The sequence below is a fragment of the Vigna umbellata genome, chromosome 1 (assembly GCF_029865625.1).
Source record: "Vigna umbellata cultivar VRB3 chromosome 1, Vumbellata_1.0, whole genome shotgun sequence".
Taxonomy (NCBI): Eukaryota; Viridiplantae; Streptophyta; class Magnoliopsida; order Fabales; family Fabaceae; genus Vigna; species Vigna umbellata.
Genome location: NC_142165.1, coordinates 87,607,250 through 87,624,585, shown reverse-complemented (window position 1 = coordinate 87,624,585; position 17,336 = coordinate 87,607,250). Strand labels below are relative to the sequence as shown.

Here is a 17,336-nt window from a genome sequence, read left to right as displayed (position 1 = left end):
TTTGTTTGGATTAGTATTACACTTTTATTATATATATTTTTCAGTGTAAGTATTTCATCTTATTACATAATATTATTATAATCAATAGTTTCGTTCTCATTCTTTAGTTCACTGTAATTAAACATGTGTTATCTTCAACCTTGAGTGTAGTATTTAATAATTTGTTTGCCTGTATTATTAACTTTCCTTCTTTATTGTTATTAGCTATAATAATTTATAATAAATATAAAGAACGCTCAACAAAGGAAAAACAAATAACATGATGATTACGTTGTATTTATAAATTGTGGCATAAATAATCCATATTCTCCATAGTGTTTCTAAAATATGATGGAGAGTGAGAGCGGTTTTCTGGTTTGGAGTCTGCCACCACGCTCAAACATCACTCACCACACAAAACTCCCAATTCCAAAACAAAACTCGAACAAGTAAAATCCAGTTCAAACTTCAGTTCAGTTCAATTCAATGGCTTCTTCCATATGTGCTCTCTCTCCTTCCGTCCCATCACACCTCACTAAAACCACTCTCCCTCTTTTTCAAGGTAACGCATCTATCTCTATCTCTGTTTCTTTTCCCTGACTTTCACAACATTTCGTTGCTGACTTTTGGTGTCGTTTCAAGGAAGCAAGTGCGAAATGAGCCGGAGGACTTTTGCGGTTAAGGGAATTGTGGCCTCCGGCGTTTCGGTCTCCTCTTCCACTCTCACCGCGGAAGCTCTGCCGTCTTCCAATGGTTAGTGCATTTAATGCTGACTAACATTCGAGTTTGTTTTGAATGTTGCTTATGTTGTGCTAACGGAGAAGGAATCTGGGTTCAGGTTTTGAAAGATTGCCGTACAAAGCAGAAGGGTACAATTATTGGACATGGAGGGGTCATAAAATACACTACGTTGTGCAAGGAGAAGGTTCCCCCATTGTTCTTATTCATGGTTTTGGGGCCTCTGCGTTCCACTGGAGGTTTTTTTCTTTTTTTCTCCTTTTATCTTTTGGCGCCAATAGTTTACCTTCGTTTTGCATTTCACCTGAGTCCAGATTGCTGTTTTTTTTTTTTTTGGAAAGTGTTTTTTCTTTTGGAAACTAGCAGGGATTGGGAAATAAGAAGTAAGACCCAGCGTAGTTTGGATTTTCAATTGTAAATTTCAGTGAATAAGAGCGTATGTTTGAAAGTTTGTATAAGTATTAGAGATTGTGCTACTAGCATTTCCTGGAAATCATAGTTTCTACCTGACACATTGCATATTATCTATTATGGGTTCAAGTTCACTAGAAATTACAGGGTCGTTCGTGTTGGATTAAGCGTATGTCAATAGAAGCTTGTTAGATAATGTGTTTGCTAACATTCATTCCTGTAGGTTTTGCGTCCTTGTTCGTATTTGGTTTAGGTTGCGGTCCATATACTATGGTTTCGTTTATATTTTGATCCGTGTAGTTTACCAGACATTAGTCGTGATGGTTGTGTCGTAAAGGGTATGTGTTGTAGCATATTGCTGCAGACGGGGATCGGAATCTACATGGAATGACCGAGTGAAAGTAGACGGAGAAAATGAACCCAACCTTTTACAGTATGCGAACCGAGTGTGCCCATTTTTACAAGGTGTTTTCATCGTATGTTTCTACTGTAACTTTATCAATACATAGCATATAATGTGCTAACAAATACTGCAACAAGATTCTGATATCACTATTGCTCCTTCTTGTAAGCTAAGAAGCTTGAGTGGTTCTGTTCTGTCTTTGTGGTGTGTGTAATTTTTACACCAATTTTTCTTTTGTTAGTGTCTTCAATTGTCTGTGCGATAAGATCACTTTTATGTGGAGATAATCATATATCTTTATTCATATCTCCAGGTACAACATTCCAGAATTGGCTAAGAAACATAGGGTATATGCCATAGACTTGCTTGGATTTGGGTGGAGTGACAAAGCACTTATCGATTATGATGCCATGGTGTGGAGGGATCAAGTGGTGGACTTCGTGACGGAAATAGTAAAAGAACCAGCAGTTTTAGTTGGAAATAGGTAAGAACTATATTAGCTGAATTTACATCTTGGTATAGTCTGAAATGCCAGAGCCTTCTTCCTTTCACAAGTTTTAATGATGTTATCCATGCATGGTTTCCCCCGAACATAATCGTCTTGTTGGACACTGTTTGATTGGCTCTCAAGACATGCGTACACTAGTAATTATGTTAGTTTACCTCATCAACAGAGATTTCATTAACTAGAAAACATGTTCAAAATTATCTTCAGCAAATTAATTCTCAAGTATTATGTTGTCAAATTTGGTTGTTGCAATGCAATGCTTATCTTTTTCTTACTCCTGAGTTGTCTAATAATTAATTGACAAGTTGACAGCCACAGGACCAAAATCTTATTTATACTAAATTTCGAGTAAAATTTTGTTTTATCTATAGAATTGACATTGCAACAATATGTGCTATATAAAGTATAAATTTGCTGTTTCCCTCCATCATGATAATTTTTCAGCCTCGGAGGATTTACTGCTTTGGTTGCAGCAATTGGGTTGCCTGAGCTTGTAAATGGAGTTGCTCTACTAAATTCTGCTGGACAATTTGGTGATGAGAAAAGGGAAAGTAAAACTTCTGAAGAAACAGCTCTACAAAAGTTTGTCCTAAAGCCTTTGAAGGAAGTTTTCCAGCGTGTAGTTCTTGGATTTTTGTTCTGGCAGGCAAAGCAACCAGCTCGCATTGTGTCAGTTCTAAAAAGTGTATGTTTCTTGCTATCATCTTAATAAAGCACATTTGTGTTACTAAAATGGTAGGTTTTTTAAGTGTGAGAATATCATTCCTGGAGGCTTTTGTCTTTGGTGGGATTGCGTATTCCCTTTCAACAACGTTCTACTATTTATTTCTTACTAGTCGCATTGTATATATATGTTTGAATGCATAGTTTTTCAACACAGGTGTATATAAATTCTTCCAATGTGGATGACTATCTCGTGGAATCTATAACAAGGCCAGCTCAAGATCCAAATGCTGGAGAAGTTTATTACAGGTACATGACGATGTCCATGTTAATGCTTTTGTGTTTGATGAAAAGGACATTGCGAAGTTTACACCGTAAAGCCTAGCTATTATTGTTAGAGTCCAAGGCCTTATAAAATTGACTTCAGAATCCCCTCGGATGTAATCCCATGCTTTGCACTAGTCCATTTCACTAGCTTGAGCAAATGTGTGCTGCACATTTGCAATCGAAATACCCGGTAGAAAAGCACCATAAAAAATAACAATTGTAGTTAGAAAAAGCTCAAGATTTATAAACCCCGCATCAGAATTCCATACTTTCAATGTGAGACCGAATTTCTATACCTTGTAATCAGATCCTAATACTGTGATGTAAATTTCTATTTTGGCTTTCCTGTTGTATATATGGGTAAGAATGACGCTTTCTCAGGCTTTAGCAATGTTCTCCTAATTATTCCTGTTTATTTGTTTTCACTACTTCACCCAATGTTGTCGGCAGGTTAATGACACGGTTCATGATGAATCAGAGCAAGTACACTCTAAATGCTGTCTTAAGTGAACTATCTTGCCCGTTATTGTTGCTCTGGGGCGACCTTGACCCTTGGGTTGGTCCAGGAAAGGCTAATCGAATCAAAGAGTTCTATCCAAAAACGACTCTTGTAAACTTGCAGGCTGGGCATTGTCCACATGATGAGATACCAGAGCTTGTGAACAAGGCTTTATTGGATTGGTTGACAACCCTCACACCTGAAGTGACTCTCCAAACTGTTTGAACATGTATTTATTTTATTAAACCAATCAGATACGAGTTGTTGATTCACTTTTTAGTTTCAAGTGGTTAATACTAGTTATCAGCATACTTTGTATACAAAGAACTGGGTAAAGACTACTCAGGATACAGAACATGATGGCAAGAATACATTACAAGTTAGTTATGTTTGCACTCTGACTTTTCTCCTTCAGACATTAGCAAATGAGAGTTAACTGGTTTTGTTTTCGATCACCTAACAGTAGTAAATAAAATAGCCAAAATAATAAATATTTTCAATATTATTATTATTTCTCCTACAATTCATCTCGTACATTATTATTTAAAATAGTTAAATATTTAATTTTTTTTCAAAATGTTTTATATGTTATTAATTCTACAATTCATCCCATATATTATTTTAAGCAATAAAATATTTTAAATATAATTATTATTAATCTTACAATTCACTTTACATATTACTTTAAATAAAAAAATATTTAAAATCATAAATAATTTAATTACTTTTAAAATGTAAAATAACATTTAAAATAATTTGAGATGAATTGTAGGATTAATAAAATTATATTTAAGGTACTTATTACTTTAAAATATTTCATTCATTAATGTTTATTTTATAATACCTCAATTTGTTTCTATAAAAAGCAACTCTTCACATCAATTTGTAAGTACATTTGGGGAGTTGTGGTTAAGCTCAATTCAAATCTTTTTAAATGGTTCTTATTTTTGAAGGATGTTGGTTTGAAGGTGGCAACACTTAGTTTATGGCCGTTCCTTCTTCAAAGTATAATTGTCGAGGTCATCATATAACCATCAAATGAACTTTTGAATTTATTTTTTTTCTTTTTTATGTGGAGAATACATACACCCGACAAATGAACTTTAGGATTTTTTTTTTCTTTGTGGAGAATAGGCTTCAAAATGCAAAGCTTATTTCTTTCACTTATTTAAGTAGAGGGAAATCAATCTAGGTGTTAGAGAAATTCATTATTAAAATTATGACGAGAAAAAGAGAAAAAATTATTATTTTGACAAACTAAAATGTATATTTTCAAATTGTAATTTGGAATTCATTTACTGACATGTAAAAATAATATTTGAACAAAAACTACTATGGATAATTCATCATTTCCAATTATTAGATAGTCAATTAAAAGTTTGAAGAGGAAGAAAGATCAACAAAATATCCACACTAGTAGTTTGTAAATTTAATACAAAATGAATATTCTTGATGGTAATAAAATTTATGATTCATAGTAAATAAATATTCTTAATATATATCTACGAGTAATTCATTAAATACTTGTTAATGAAACGGGTACAAGTATCTAGATATTTGAACTGCAAATATTACGTTAATAATTATTAATAGACTTTATTTGAATATATATTTTTTAAAAGGTTAAATATGTTTTTTATTCTTTAACTTTAAGTGAAAATTGAAATTAGCCTATCTTCATAATTTTAGACTAATTTAGTCTCTCATCTTTATAATTACTTAAATTTAGTCATTTTAATTAAATTTATTTGAGGTTTTAAACGCGTTTATCAACTAATACCGAAGAAAAAATATGTCAATGAGTATAAACAACTCAAATACTATTATGAAATATGTTTGAAACGCAATTTTCAATGAAAGTTAAAGGAAAAAAACGATCTTTTCTAAAACTAAAAAATCAAACACAGTTATAAGAGAAAAAATATTAATCACTGAAAAATAGTTTGGTACAATTGGTTTAAAAACATTATTTTTTTAAAATTTGTATTTTGGTACAATTGTTTTAAATTTGTCTTTTAGAACAAGCAAATTTATTTGTACTAATATTTTAATGAGTAATGGTGTATTTTACAAAGTATATTTAAGAAGATGGTGTATCAACAATACATATAATAGCAATAGTTTATCACATGATATTTTATTTATATTTATTATTTAATAGTTTTATCTATTTTGAACTTTGCTATCTATTTAAATAAATTTTGAGTGAGTGAAGAATAACATGCTAAATTAAAATTATTTTGTATTTGATGTATATATATATTAACAATATTTTTTAACAGTGTTATTGAATCAAATAAACTAAACTATATTAAATTCTAGAGCTGTCCAATGATGCTAGTTAGATATAACGACTTTGTTTCCTACCAAGGAGCGTAACTAACGTTACGGCATGATTAACATTATACAATTAATTATTTAAAAAGGTAATAATTAAGTATTAAAGTTATGGGATTGAATTAATACGGTAAAAAATATTAAAATGTTACAAAAATGTTTAGATTTATGAGGTATGCACACTTTATTTATTGAACTCTTATTACATTATTAATATATTTTGTTGATTTAAGCATAAATTAATTTAAAATTAGTTTATTTTTTAAAATTAAGAAAGTGTGAACAAGACACATTATGGTATATTTCAGGAATCAAGATCAAGTTAAAGAGATAGGACTTTTATAAAATCATTTCATTCTCTATAAAAAATATTTGACATCTATTACAAGGTCAGTTGAATTTTAAAAGTTTTATGGTAGGTATGAGAAACATGACAAATAATAAGTAACAATGAATACCGTAAATATAAGAGAATCACATGAGTGAGATGAAATTGTTTGTCGAACTCTATAAAGAGCTAACAAAACTTAAGAAGTGAATTGTTCCGCTTTGAGAGAAGTTGTATAAATGAGAAGGAAGTTGGAAGAAACCTTTAAAACCTCGCATGATGGCCACAAAAGGAGAGCATAAAAACACTAATTATTCACAATCGCCTTCTTTCGAGCTCTATATGTTCATCCTTGGAACAAAAGTTGAAAACATTCAAAAAATCATATCATAGATCCAAACTTCACCCCACATCTCACTAACCGTTGAATGATCACACTAACATACCTTTATTGACATAATCATGGATTTAGCCTTGCTACTAAAATGAAAGGCCTTGTCTGTTAATTGGCATGACATAAGCACAAGATAAGCACATAAATGTTTATGTTACTTAAGTCGCTCTAAACCAATGATGTTATTTTTTGTCATATCTTCTCAATGTCCCTTAAAGGAATCAAATTGAGTTGGTTCAACCAACCACCTACTTATCCATAGATTGTTTTGACACCTTGGTAGCAAGGTCCAATAATTGGTTCTTGACCATTCATCCATACTATTTGATGCCAATTGCTATGGTCAAAATTAGGTAAGATAAAAAAGAATTATTGCATTCATTTTGGCAAAGTGAATCTCAATATGTGAAATATGAATCCTGATGTAGTCTTACACCACATGATCACTACTCCAAGACTAGGTATCTCCATTGATAGTGAGTGCATGAAGCTCATATTTAACCTACATGAATTGGGACGTAAGGTGGCTAAATTTATGCAGTTGAAAGAACTTAAAGACTTTTGTGATGAGGTATGACCTAAGATTGTCCTATTAAAAAGAGGTTGTATGCAAAGGAATGTCCATGATGACAACACAATGTTTGAATCAAGGAACCAAAAGCATCCAATTGTGTTCATTACACTTCCTTGAATGCTAATAAGGTGCACATATTACAAAAGGCATTGAACATTAACCTCATACTAACATCAAGGAAGGTGTTGACACCTCAAACATTGATACCACATAACAAGGTCAATATCATGAAAAATATGAGCATTCAACAAAAGAATATTTTCCAATACAAGATAAGATAAAGGAAATAATACAAGTAATTCATCTTCAAAGGTTTGTTCAAAGAAACAAAGGTTGTCAACTGAAAGACTTTACATCAAGATAATAACACAATTGTGAACGGAACAGTAATATCAAAAAGACCATGCTCAATGGTGAGACACTATCCCAAAGGAAGAACATAAGCCCAATAGATTATATTATAAGGAGTGATAAGCATTATTGGTATTAAAAATTGTAATTGGTTAATAAAAATGGTATATTGACCTTAACAAGGATCAAACACCCATTTAACATATAATTAGTAATGCAATAACATTTACTTTGAAAAGGAAAATGTGTTTCATAATTGTTACATCATAATTTATAAGTCCATAAATCCACTGAAAAACAATTGTACAGTAATCATAACAAAAATAGAAAAGTTATTATAAAACCTGCAACTTTTCTTTTAAATATATTCTAACATAATATTTTTTATAAATATATTCTAACATAAGATTTTTTTTAAAAAAATTGAAATTATCTAAGAGAACCATGCAACTTTTTTCATTCAAAAAGTAAAATTAAAAAGAAAATAGATATTTTAATAAAAAAATAAAATAATAATGTGGTTTTATAATATATATATATATATATATATATATATATATATATATATATAATTAAGAAGCATTTGTAATTTAGGAACTTCAAGTAAAAAAGAAAAAACTTTAGGCAGTCCAAATTATATCTTTTATATCTTTTGTTTTGGGCCGTTGTATTCTCCTTTTTGCCTATTTCACAATAATATCCAACCCGCCATTCAACCATTGTTATTATTTTCCTAGTTATTCATCTAGGAATTTGGTGCCAAATAAATTGTGTAGGAATTACACCTCACTACTTTTCCTTTTTTTTTTTTGGAAGTAAAAAAAGGTAAAAGAACTCATTTGTCTTCTTGTGTACTCTATAACAAGTGAACTTTATTTCAACACTATAAACAAAATTCCATTGCCGGGAATCGAACCCGGGTCTCCTGGGTGAAAGCCAGATATCCTAACCGCTGGACGACAATGGAATATTTTATATGCTTTTACAGTAAAAATTGTATTTAAATTGTTTTATTATGAAAGGAAAAGTTGAAAAATAAATCCAAAGACGGTATCTTGAGTGAAAACCATATACCCTAAAAACTGGACAACAACGGAAATGTTGATACCAAATTAGCCTGTACATAATAGATATTAAATATAGTAATCACACTATAAACACAGCTCATTTTATAAAATGTGTTATTTGTTTGGAGAGTCAGAGAAAGTGCTACCCCACTTGAGCACCACCATAGTTGACCACGGGGTTTCATTATGCATGCTATAATATAGAATTTAATTTTAAATCATTTTATTTATAAATGCTATATTATTGGAAAGAAGCTATTCAAGTCATAATGGTATGTCTCTCTTACTGATGTCTTTAAAGTGTGGCAAACAGAGTTCTAGATGTTTCTGTTTTATCAAAATTAATAAATAAATATTTTTTACACATATATTACACCATTTGAAAGATGTGAAAAAAGCTCGTCCACGTAGTTCTCGTAGTAGCAAAAATTCTCAGATCAATTTAAAAAAATGGTTGTTATATTATATATACCTTTTACACCAGTTTATAGGTGAGAAAGAAAGAAGTTGAGTAGTGTGAAGTGAAAGCATGATGAGTGTAGGAATAGAAGGCTTGGTAGACATGAATGAATGTAAAGTAGAAGACACAATGACCCAACCACTAACCCTTCTTTTTTCTTTGGATTTGGCTAATTGGTATCATCCTTCAAGTGGTCCCTATTACGTTTTATCATTTCTTCAATTCAAATCTTCTTGAACAGTGATACTACTGTAAAAAGAGAATAATCATTTGACTTAAATGACGGAACAACCACAAGGACACAGACCTCGACAATGCAAAAGCAATCAAAAGGTTTCATTACATTTGAATCTCACTTTTCCTTTTCTAACACAAACTCAACATCTTTCAATCTCTTTACTTACTACAAACATCAACTATTTCAATCTTAAAGCGCAACGACTAAGAATAAGTGCATAAAGATGCTTATATAATATAAATATGCTTATCTAATATATTTGAGAAGATTAAAGAACTTTATAGTTATTATATTTGCTGTTAGTAGAAGTTTCCTAAGTACCATTTATTATGTTAAAAGAAAAACATGGACGGTTTTGAATGGAGCAATTTGTATAAGATTGTCTATGAATATTCGAAAGTGGGTGTTTTATTATATATATGGTGCTTGATTTGATGCCTTGACAGGTTATTAGGAGGCAAACGACAAAGTGACGTAAGATAAGGAAGAAAAAACCTCGATTAAAAAAAATAAAAGTATTAACTAAATTATACTCAGAATTTCAGATTCCAAAGACTGGGTTCGTTTCATTCTTTTTAGTGTACTTCTGCTCCATCGTTATCTGTTCCAAGCATATGTATACTCTAAATTTTAAAAACATAATGTTGTAACTGCTTGCACTTAATAATATGTTGAAAAAGTCTTGAACAACCGACAATGTTTGACTGTTCCATGATAAAAACTTAGTATGATTGGTAATGGAAATATAATATGTATAATGTTAGGCAGAAGGAAGGAAAACGGCATGATGGTTGGTCTCAGGAATTCATGATGATTATTAAATATTCTCCTGCCCAAGAAACCATGACACTGTAAACGGTTTGTTTCCAATTCATGCATTAAAGTAGTAGTGATGAAGGTTTTGTAAACTTAAAAAATTGAATTTTAAATCTAAATTCATTTTATAAAATATGTATATTTTGAATGTAAAATTAAATATTAATAAATGATTAATGAATAATATATTTAATAAACAATAAATATTTTGACAACAAATAATATAATATATTAAAAAAATTAAAATAAATTTTAAATTATAATTTTAATATCATATTAATAATAAATTTTAAATATAATTTAACCTTATAAAATAACAATTATTTATATATTTTAAATTAATTTTTATTTTTAATTAATATGATATATTTAGCTGGAAGCAAATTTAAAAGTAGGATAAGCAAGATGATGGGAAATTAAAGTGATTAATGGGAAGTGAAATTTTGGATATGTAACCTGTGTTACCTCATTCATTGGAAAGTCCACAGTTGAAATGAGCTATGAAAAGAAAGGTTATGGGGTCCCTGATTCTCACAGACATGGCAATGGCTGCAGTTTTGACCTGTAGTGAAGACAGTTAGCATTGATGTTTAATGGTGGAATCTGCCATCACTATCAGAAGTTTCTCAGGGCCATGTACCTAAATATAATATCAATAATGTATATATATATATATATATATATATATATATATATATATATATATATATATATATATATATATATATATAATATAGTTTGGTATTTACTAGAATATCACCAACTCTATCAAATTGATGTCAAAGTAGGTTAGAGTTTTTTTTATTAACATTATTAATTAATTAAAGTTTTATCAGCTAAATTATTTAATTATATATTATTTAATTATATATAGTTTTTAATTCATGGCAATAAAACTAGTTTTCCACTTAGATAAGTCATAAGTTTTTAGTCTTCAGAAGTTATTTTCTAATTAATATTATTAGAATCATGATCCATCAATGATAAAAAAATATTGATCAATCATTGTTTTTTGATATTTTCTCCATCAACTGTTCCTTAATTCATATCACTCAATTTTTTTTCAATTAAAATCTATAATCATTATCTTTCATCAACTAAAATATATATAACTATTTTTCATTAATGTGTATAGATCTTTTTTAATAAATATATAGTTATTTAGTGGTAACCGAAACATTATACTAAATAAAAAATATTAAAATTTTACAAATTTGAGTTATTTCACTTAAAGAGATTTAACGAATTCAAATAATTCAAAAATGAGAAGTTTTATTTTAAACATCAATTAAGAAGAAAAAATTCGTACAAATCCATATATATATATAAAACAGATAAGTTATTTTTGAATCATGTTGTATATTAGTTTCTGTTGAAAGTTTCACATCAACTAAAGATAAGATCATTTTATAATTTATAAATTGGTGCAAACTTCATCCTACAAACCGATTTTGTGAAATTGAATTAGGTTAAAGTTCACTTCTAACCTTCTCATATGCACTCAAACAATGTTTTAAAATCTGGCTCAGCTTAATCAATGAGACCAAAAACTATGTATATGATCAGTATGTGTAGTTTACCTATTAATAAATGCTAAAAGTATGGAGATATAAATATGTTTAGACAAAAACTAAAATGATGCAATTCTTTCTAGATTACTGAAATGGACAAGTTTAAAAAAAAGTTATGAGACGTGTTAATTTAATATAACTTTATTGTGAAAAAATTATGTTAAACTAACACAACTTTAACTCAATTTATATCATAATGCACTGAAATTACGTCAATGTGGCATAATTTTTCATAATGAAATTGTATTTAATTAACATGAATTATTAAATTTTGTAAATTTTTAGAAATGTGCCTCGTTGTGATAATTTAAAAAGAATAACACAATTTTAATATTTTTACCATATCTTTAAAGAAGTACTTGAGAACTAGTCATCAACACATTTACAAAACTCAAGTGACATTGGAATTAAAACAGTATTAGATAATGATAATCAATTTGATATCCTTTTGTGCTTAGCCTATTAAGTGAGTTTGTGTATGAGTAATATTGTGCATAGTTAGTTGAAAGGACAATAATACTTTGACAACATTTTTTTGACAATATTTTAACATTGTCTGTTATTTTGTGATTGGTCTAAAATTATTCCACAATCAATAATAATAATCATAAACACCAATATAAACCAATCGCAAAATGACACGTAAACAATATTAAAATGTTGTTAAAAAATATTGTTAAAGTATCATTATCCTAGTTGAAATTGAATTTGAGAGTAGCAAAGCAATCATTATCTTTATTAGAGGAAGTAATAAACAGAATCTTTGTTGTAGGATGATGGCGCATGAGGGTTGTGGATATTAGATGTGCATAGTACATTTTGCATAATTATTAAACTTGTTTCTCAAGTATTCATTGAATATACTTCTATTGTAGACTTTTTCTCGCTCACATTTTCATGTTTTATACTGTTGGGCGTGACTTGGGGACGATTATTAACTACAATATTTTAATTTTTAAAGTGCCATTTTGGATAATGATTGGCAGAAAATGAGGGTTTATGATTATATCTGTATTATTCTGTGGATGACAACGGTTTTAACAAGACTGTGAATTAAAAGCTTTATTAAATATGATTAGTGTCATTTCAGTAACTACATTTCCCCTTCTAGCTTTTCAAATATGTTGCCACAAACTTCCTCAAAACATTATTAGATCCATTTGATGTGCCTGATGTGATTGTCATTCTTTATTCTAAAGTGGCAGTAATTCTATACAACAATTACTCAATAACTGAAAGGATTAAAGGGGTGTATATATATATATTAAAATCATACAATAAAAAATAATAATCTTTTTAAAAATTATATTTTCAATAGACATCTAAATCATTTTATAATTTTATAATTTCTTTCAATGACAATTACAAGTCCTTAAAACTACTCTAATTCTTGTATAATTAAGAGAGTTATTATGGATACTTTTTTTAAATCAATTCTTTATCTTTGTAATATTTTTTCTTTCGGTGGTATGGTTAATAATTACTCATTCACACTTTTATGTTAGTCTTTTATGCTGTGTTCACTTGTAAGGAATGTCCGGTTTACGGTAATTGGCAAACAATGATTTGCGAGATTTATTGCGTTCACTTTGAATGATTTAAAAGCAAGTAATTGGAGGGATTTGGAGATTACAAATATTTTGAATCTCGCATATTAGCCAAGATTTGCAGTGATTGTTAATAAAATGACCAATTGCCCATTGTTAATAAAATGACCAATTGTCCCTCCTTATTCAACTTCAATAAAGTGTATTCGAATACATCATATATTATTTGGTTCCCCATGTGCTTAGCCCCTTCCATTAAAGTGTATTCAATTACATATTTTTTTATTCGATTCTCGTATTATCTTATCCGATTCTCATTTTATGTTATTTGATTCTCACGTGCTTAATAATAATAATAATAATAATAATAATTCTAATAATAATAACCATTGCTTGTTTGTACATGAATATCTTACCAAGTTTGATATCCCGACTATCTCTCCGAGTTCATTGAGATGTCCTTTCATTTGCTACTATTTTCCTAACATGAACTGACAGCGCAAGGATGACTCGCTGAGCTCTATTGTTATCATAGCGACAGTGTTGAGCTTTTCCTATACCTAGGTTTTGAAACATTGAGTTGCTCTTGTACTCTGGTATATTGGAATGTGCTTTTTGCTCCTGTATTTGAGTATTGGAATGTCAGAGTGTTCTTGTACTTAGTTGGAACACCAAGTTACTCCTGTATTCGAATATTGGAACGCTGATTTGTTTCTTCGTCGATGAGGATTGTGCACCCATCAATTGCTAATGATGACAATGATAATTCTTGGATCATGTTTCTCATGGTCATTAGAGTGTGAGATGTTGGTCATAATAACGAGATACCTAAGGTGTGGGGTTGTGCCCATGACGAATGTTTCATCTAGAGGGTGTTAATGTTCTTATCGAAAGCTGACCTTATCTACAAGACACATGGCAAGATTTAAGAGACTACTCTGTAGGCCTTGATGTCTTTGACTAGAAAAATTCACTTTCAAAAGACTATCTTAACGTTTAAATAAGTAAAAAAATTTAAGATCTATGAATGTATATATATAAAAGAGTGTGAGTAATACTTCTTAAAATACATCTTTTATAGAGTTGCTGACCTCATATAAAATACATCTTTTATATCATGTCCTTATGAAAATAATTATAATAAACATATCACAATATAATTACATAACATATAACTAAAAGCAACCTTTATTTGTCGAGCTCAATGACACATTTGAATCTCTTTATGTTATTACATTAAGAAAATTTATTTTAACCTAACTTGATAAATAAATTAAAATAACATTTTTAACATATAAAATTATTTGAAATCAAAGTTCGAATTAATAATGTATTTATTTAAAATTAAAACAAATTTTTTATATAATTAGGAATAAAAAAATTATTATATGTTTTAATAAATAAAATTTAAAGATCAATTCAAACAAAAAAAATATTTTTGAAATATCTATTTGTAATAAAAAGAGAAAGTAATGATGTTTAAATACTTTTTGGTTCAGTTGGTTAAATAAAGTGTATTCAAGTGATTAGAGATTTTGTAATATGAGTTCAATCCCAATGGATAGAAAAGTTTCTTTTTTAATTTTTTTTATACAATTAAATTTAATTCCTTTCACTAGGCATGAGAAACTGGGTTGAGGTGATAAATAATGTTTTGATATGCTCCTAGACATATTAAACTAGTGATCTAAATAGCGTGGACTGATTTATTTATGTATCCATTTTATAAATTAAAATTAAAATTTTATATTATATTTTAAAAATTGTAAATATATAATAATATTATAAATTAAATAATTATTTTTTATAAATTAGTTTTTAAATATTAATTATAATAAAATAATTTCATTAATAAAAATAATAATATTTTAATTTATCAAATCATAAATATTAATTAACAAATTAACATATAAGAAAGTGTTCATATAATTAGGAGTATTTTAATATGTGTGAGAAACAAGCGAAATTATAAAAGAAAATAATGAATTGGACTAATATTTTTTAGCCAATTAATCATATGACAACTTAGCTTACTCTCTCCTACCTTTTGGAAAGTCAATGACTGGTAGGTTAAAATAAGTGAATGTTTAAAACACACATGAATAGAAATATTAAGCATTGTTAGATAATTGAATCAGTTCTATATCAGATTTGTAGTTATATGTGATGCCCATGTAAAAAAGTGGTTGTAAAATCAATTAATTTTTTTTAACAAAAAACTAATCATCAATAAATTAGCAGATATTTTTTTACCAATAATATATTTATGAAAAAATATTCATGTAACATGAAATATTCGTCAACGTTGTATGTGAAAGTTCAATTATATCGAGTAAGACCAATTCAAACATGTTTTAACATTTCACGACCTCTTAACAAAATTAAAGACACAACAATACTTATATAATTAAATTAAAAGCAACGTAATATCATTATTACTAAACGAATAATATACAATTTAGGAGAAAAATTAATTCGACAAATCAATCCTCTAATTTTATTAAAATTGAAGAGATAGGTTAATTAATCTAAACTTACTTCCCCACTTAACTCTTATTTTAACTTCTGAGGTTTTGAAAAGACAAAAACAAAAACATGCTAACTTATCATTTTACAATCTATTTTTAATTCTTTTAGTCAATCCACCAATTCATCTTCGAATATAGAAGAGTTATTTATTTTCAATACATTTTTATTGGCGGAAGAAATGGCCCATACTATTTCTATAGTTTTATAGATTTTTATAGTTTTCAACACACAACAATACTTTTATAGTGTTTAAATTTTTATTTTCAATTTATACATAACCTTAATTTATAACGAAAATAATATTTTTTACATCTTTGCAAAATGTTCACTCAAACAAAAGAAGACATTAATATATATATATACTTGCTGTTGATTAAAAATATTTTTTATATAACGTTAATCCTCTGATTAGTTTTGTGAGTGATGCATGAACTTTTGATAGAGAAGGCGGAAAACCTCTTCTTATTGTCCCTTTATTTATTTTTTTCAGAGTCCATTTATTATTAATACCTCTTATCTAGAACAAGTTACCAAATATCATCTATATAAAAATCATTCGTCAATAAAATTAAAATTTAATTATACATATAGTGCTTTATCTTATTTATTAGTTTCAAGTTGTATATTTTTGTTAAAGAATGTGTATACTAGTTAAATAAGCAATATCAATATAATTCTTTAGATATCTATATATTATATTATGAGTGACAATATTTATGTATTTATATTTTTAAAATTTCTATAATATATTATATTGTGAGTTGATGATATTTATAATTTTATGATAATATTTAATTTATATAAAATTTAAGGAAGTGTAAGTAAATTTTTAAAATAATATAAATATAAAGAATTATATATAGGTATAGGTAAAGATGATAAATTCTTCTTCAAAACTCAATGACAATTAATAAGTGAAAAAGATATTAAATTAAAATATAATTTATAAATTATTTTTGTAATATTAACTATAAAAATAATTTTATGATGAAGAAAAAAAAAATAAAACTTGTGACGATTTTATTCTAAAAAATTCAAAATAACAGTTATTATTAAAAAATCCATCAATAATAGTTATATTATAAAGGATAAAATAAGAATATGAATCGTGTACTCGAGGAAGGAAGATCTTCTTTATAGATACAAATACAAAGAGTATATATTACATCAATTATATTAAAAGAAAAACTCAATTACAATGTTAAAAAGATTATCATCGCGTAACATTGAATTTTGTTAAAGTTGTATTATCTACGTAAATTCATATTTTTGTATCAATGTATATTAAAGAAACTGCAATTTATTGATGAAGAATAAGGAGTCCCTAAATCTGGACATATAGAAGTAAGTGTAATATTATCCTTTTTGTTACTTATTAAGGTTTGTACAATAAAAATAATTTTAGTATTAAACTATTAAGAATATAAAATTTGAGATAATAGTGTGTATGTTACAAAATTATTTAATGTTATTTTAAAATTGTTAATCAATAAGATAGCGGATGAAAAAGATGTATACAATGACATGGATAAACTTAAGATCAATTGGACACTTTTAAACAAATAATATAATAGATGAAAAAAAAATATTTCACAT

General features: G+C 27.9%; 1 protein-coding gene and 1 non-coding gene across 2 annotated transcripts; one reads left to right on the top strand and one right to left on the bottom strand.

The window, feature by feature from the left end:
- Positions 1 to 344: 344 nt before the first annotated feature.
- Positions 345 to 3,923, top strand: LOC124845788 (alpha/beta-Hydrolases superfamily protein). The gene is made up of 7 exons (XM_047322961.2): positions 345 to 541; positions 622 to 732; positions 818 to 956; positions 1,845 to 2,015; positions 2,484 to 2,724; positions 2,920 to 3,011; positions 3,480 to 3,923. The coding sequence occupies exons 1-7, from the start codon at positions 466 to 468 to the stop codon at positions 3,751 to 3,753; spliced, it is 1,104 nt and encodes a 367-aa protein (XP_047178917.1). The 5' UTR covers positions 345 to 465; the 3' UTR covers positions 3,754 to 3,923.
- Positions 3,924 to 8,407: 4,484 nt separating this feature from the next.
- On the bottom strand, positions 8,408 to 8,479 carry TRNAE-UUC (transfer RNA glutamic acid (anticodon UUC)). Its single transcript has one exon. It is a non-coding gene; the product is annotated as a tRNA-Glu (tRNA).
- Positions 8,480 to 17,336: the final 8,857 nt, after the last annotated feature.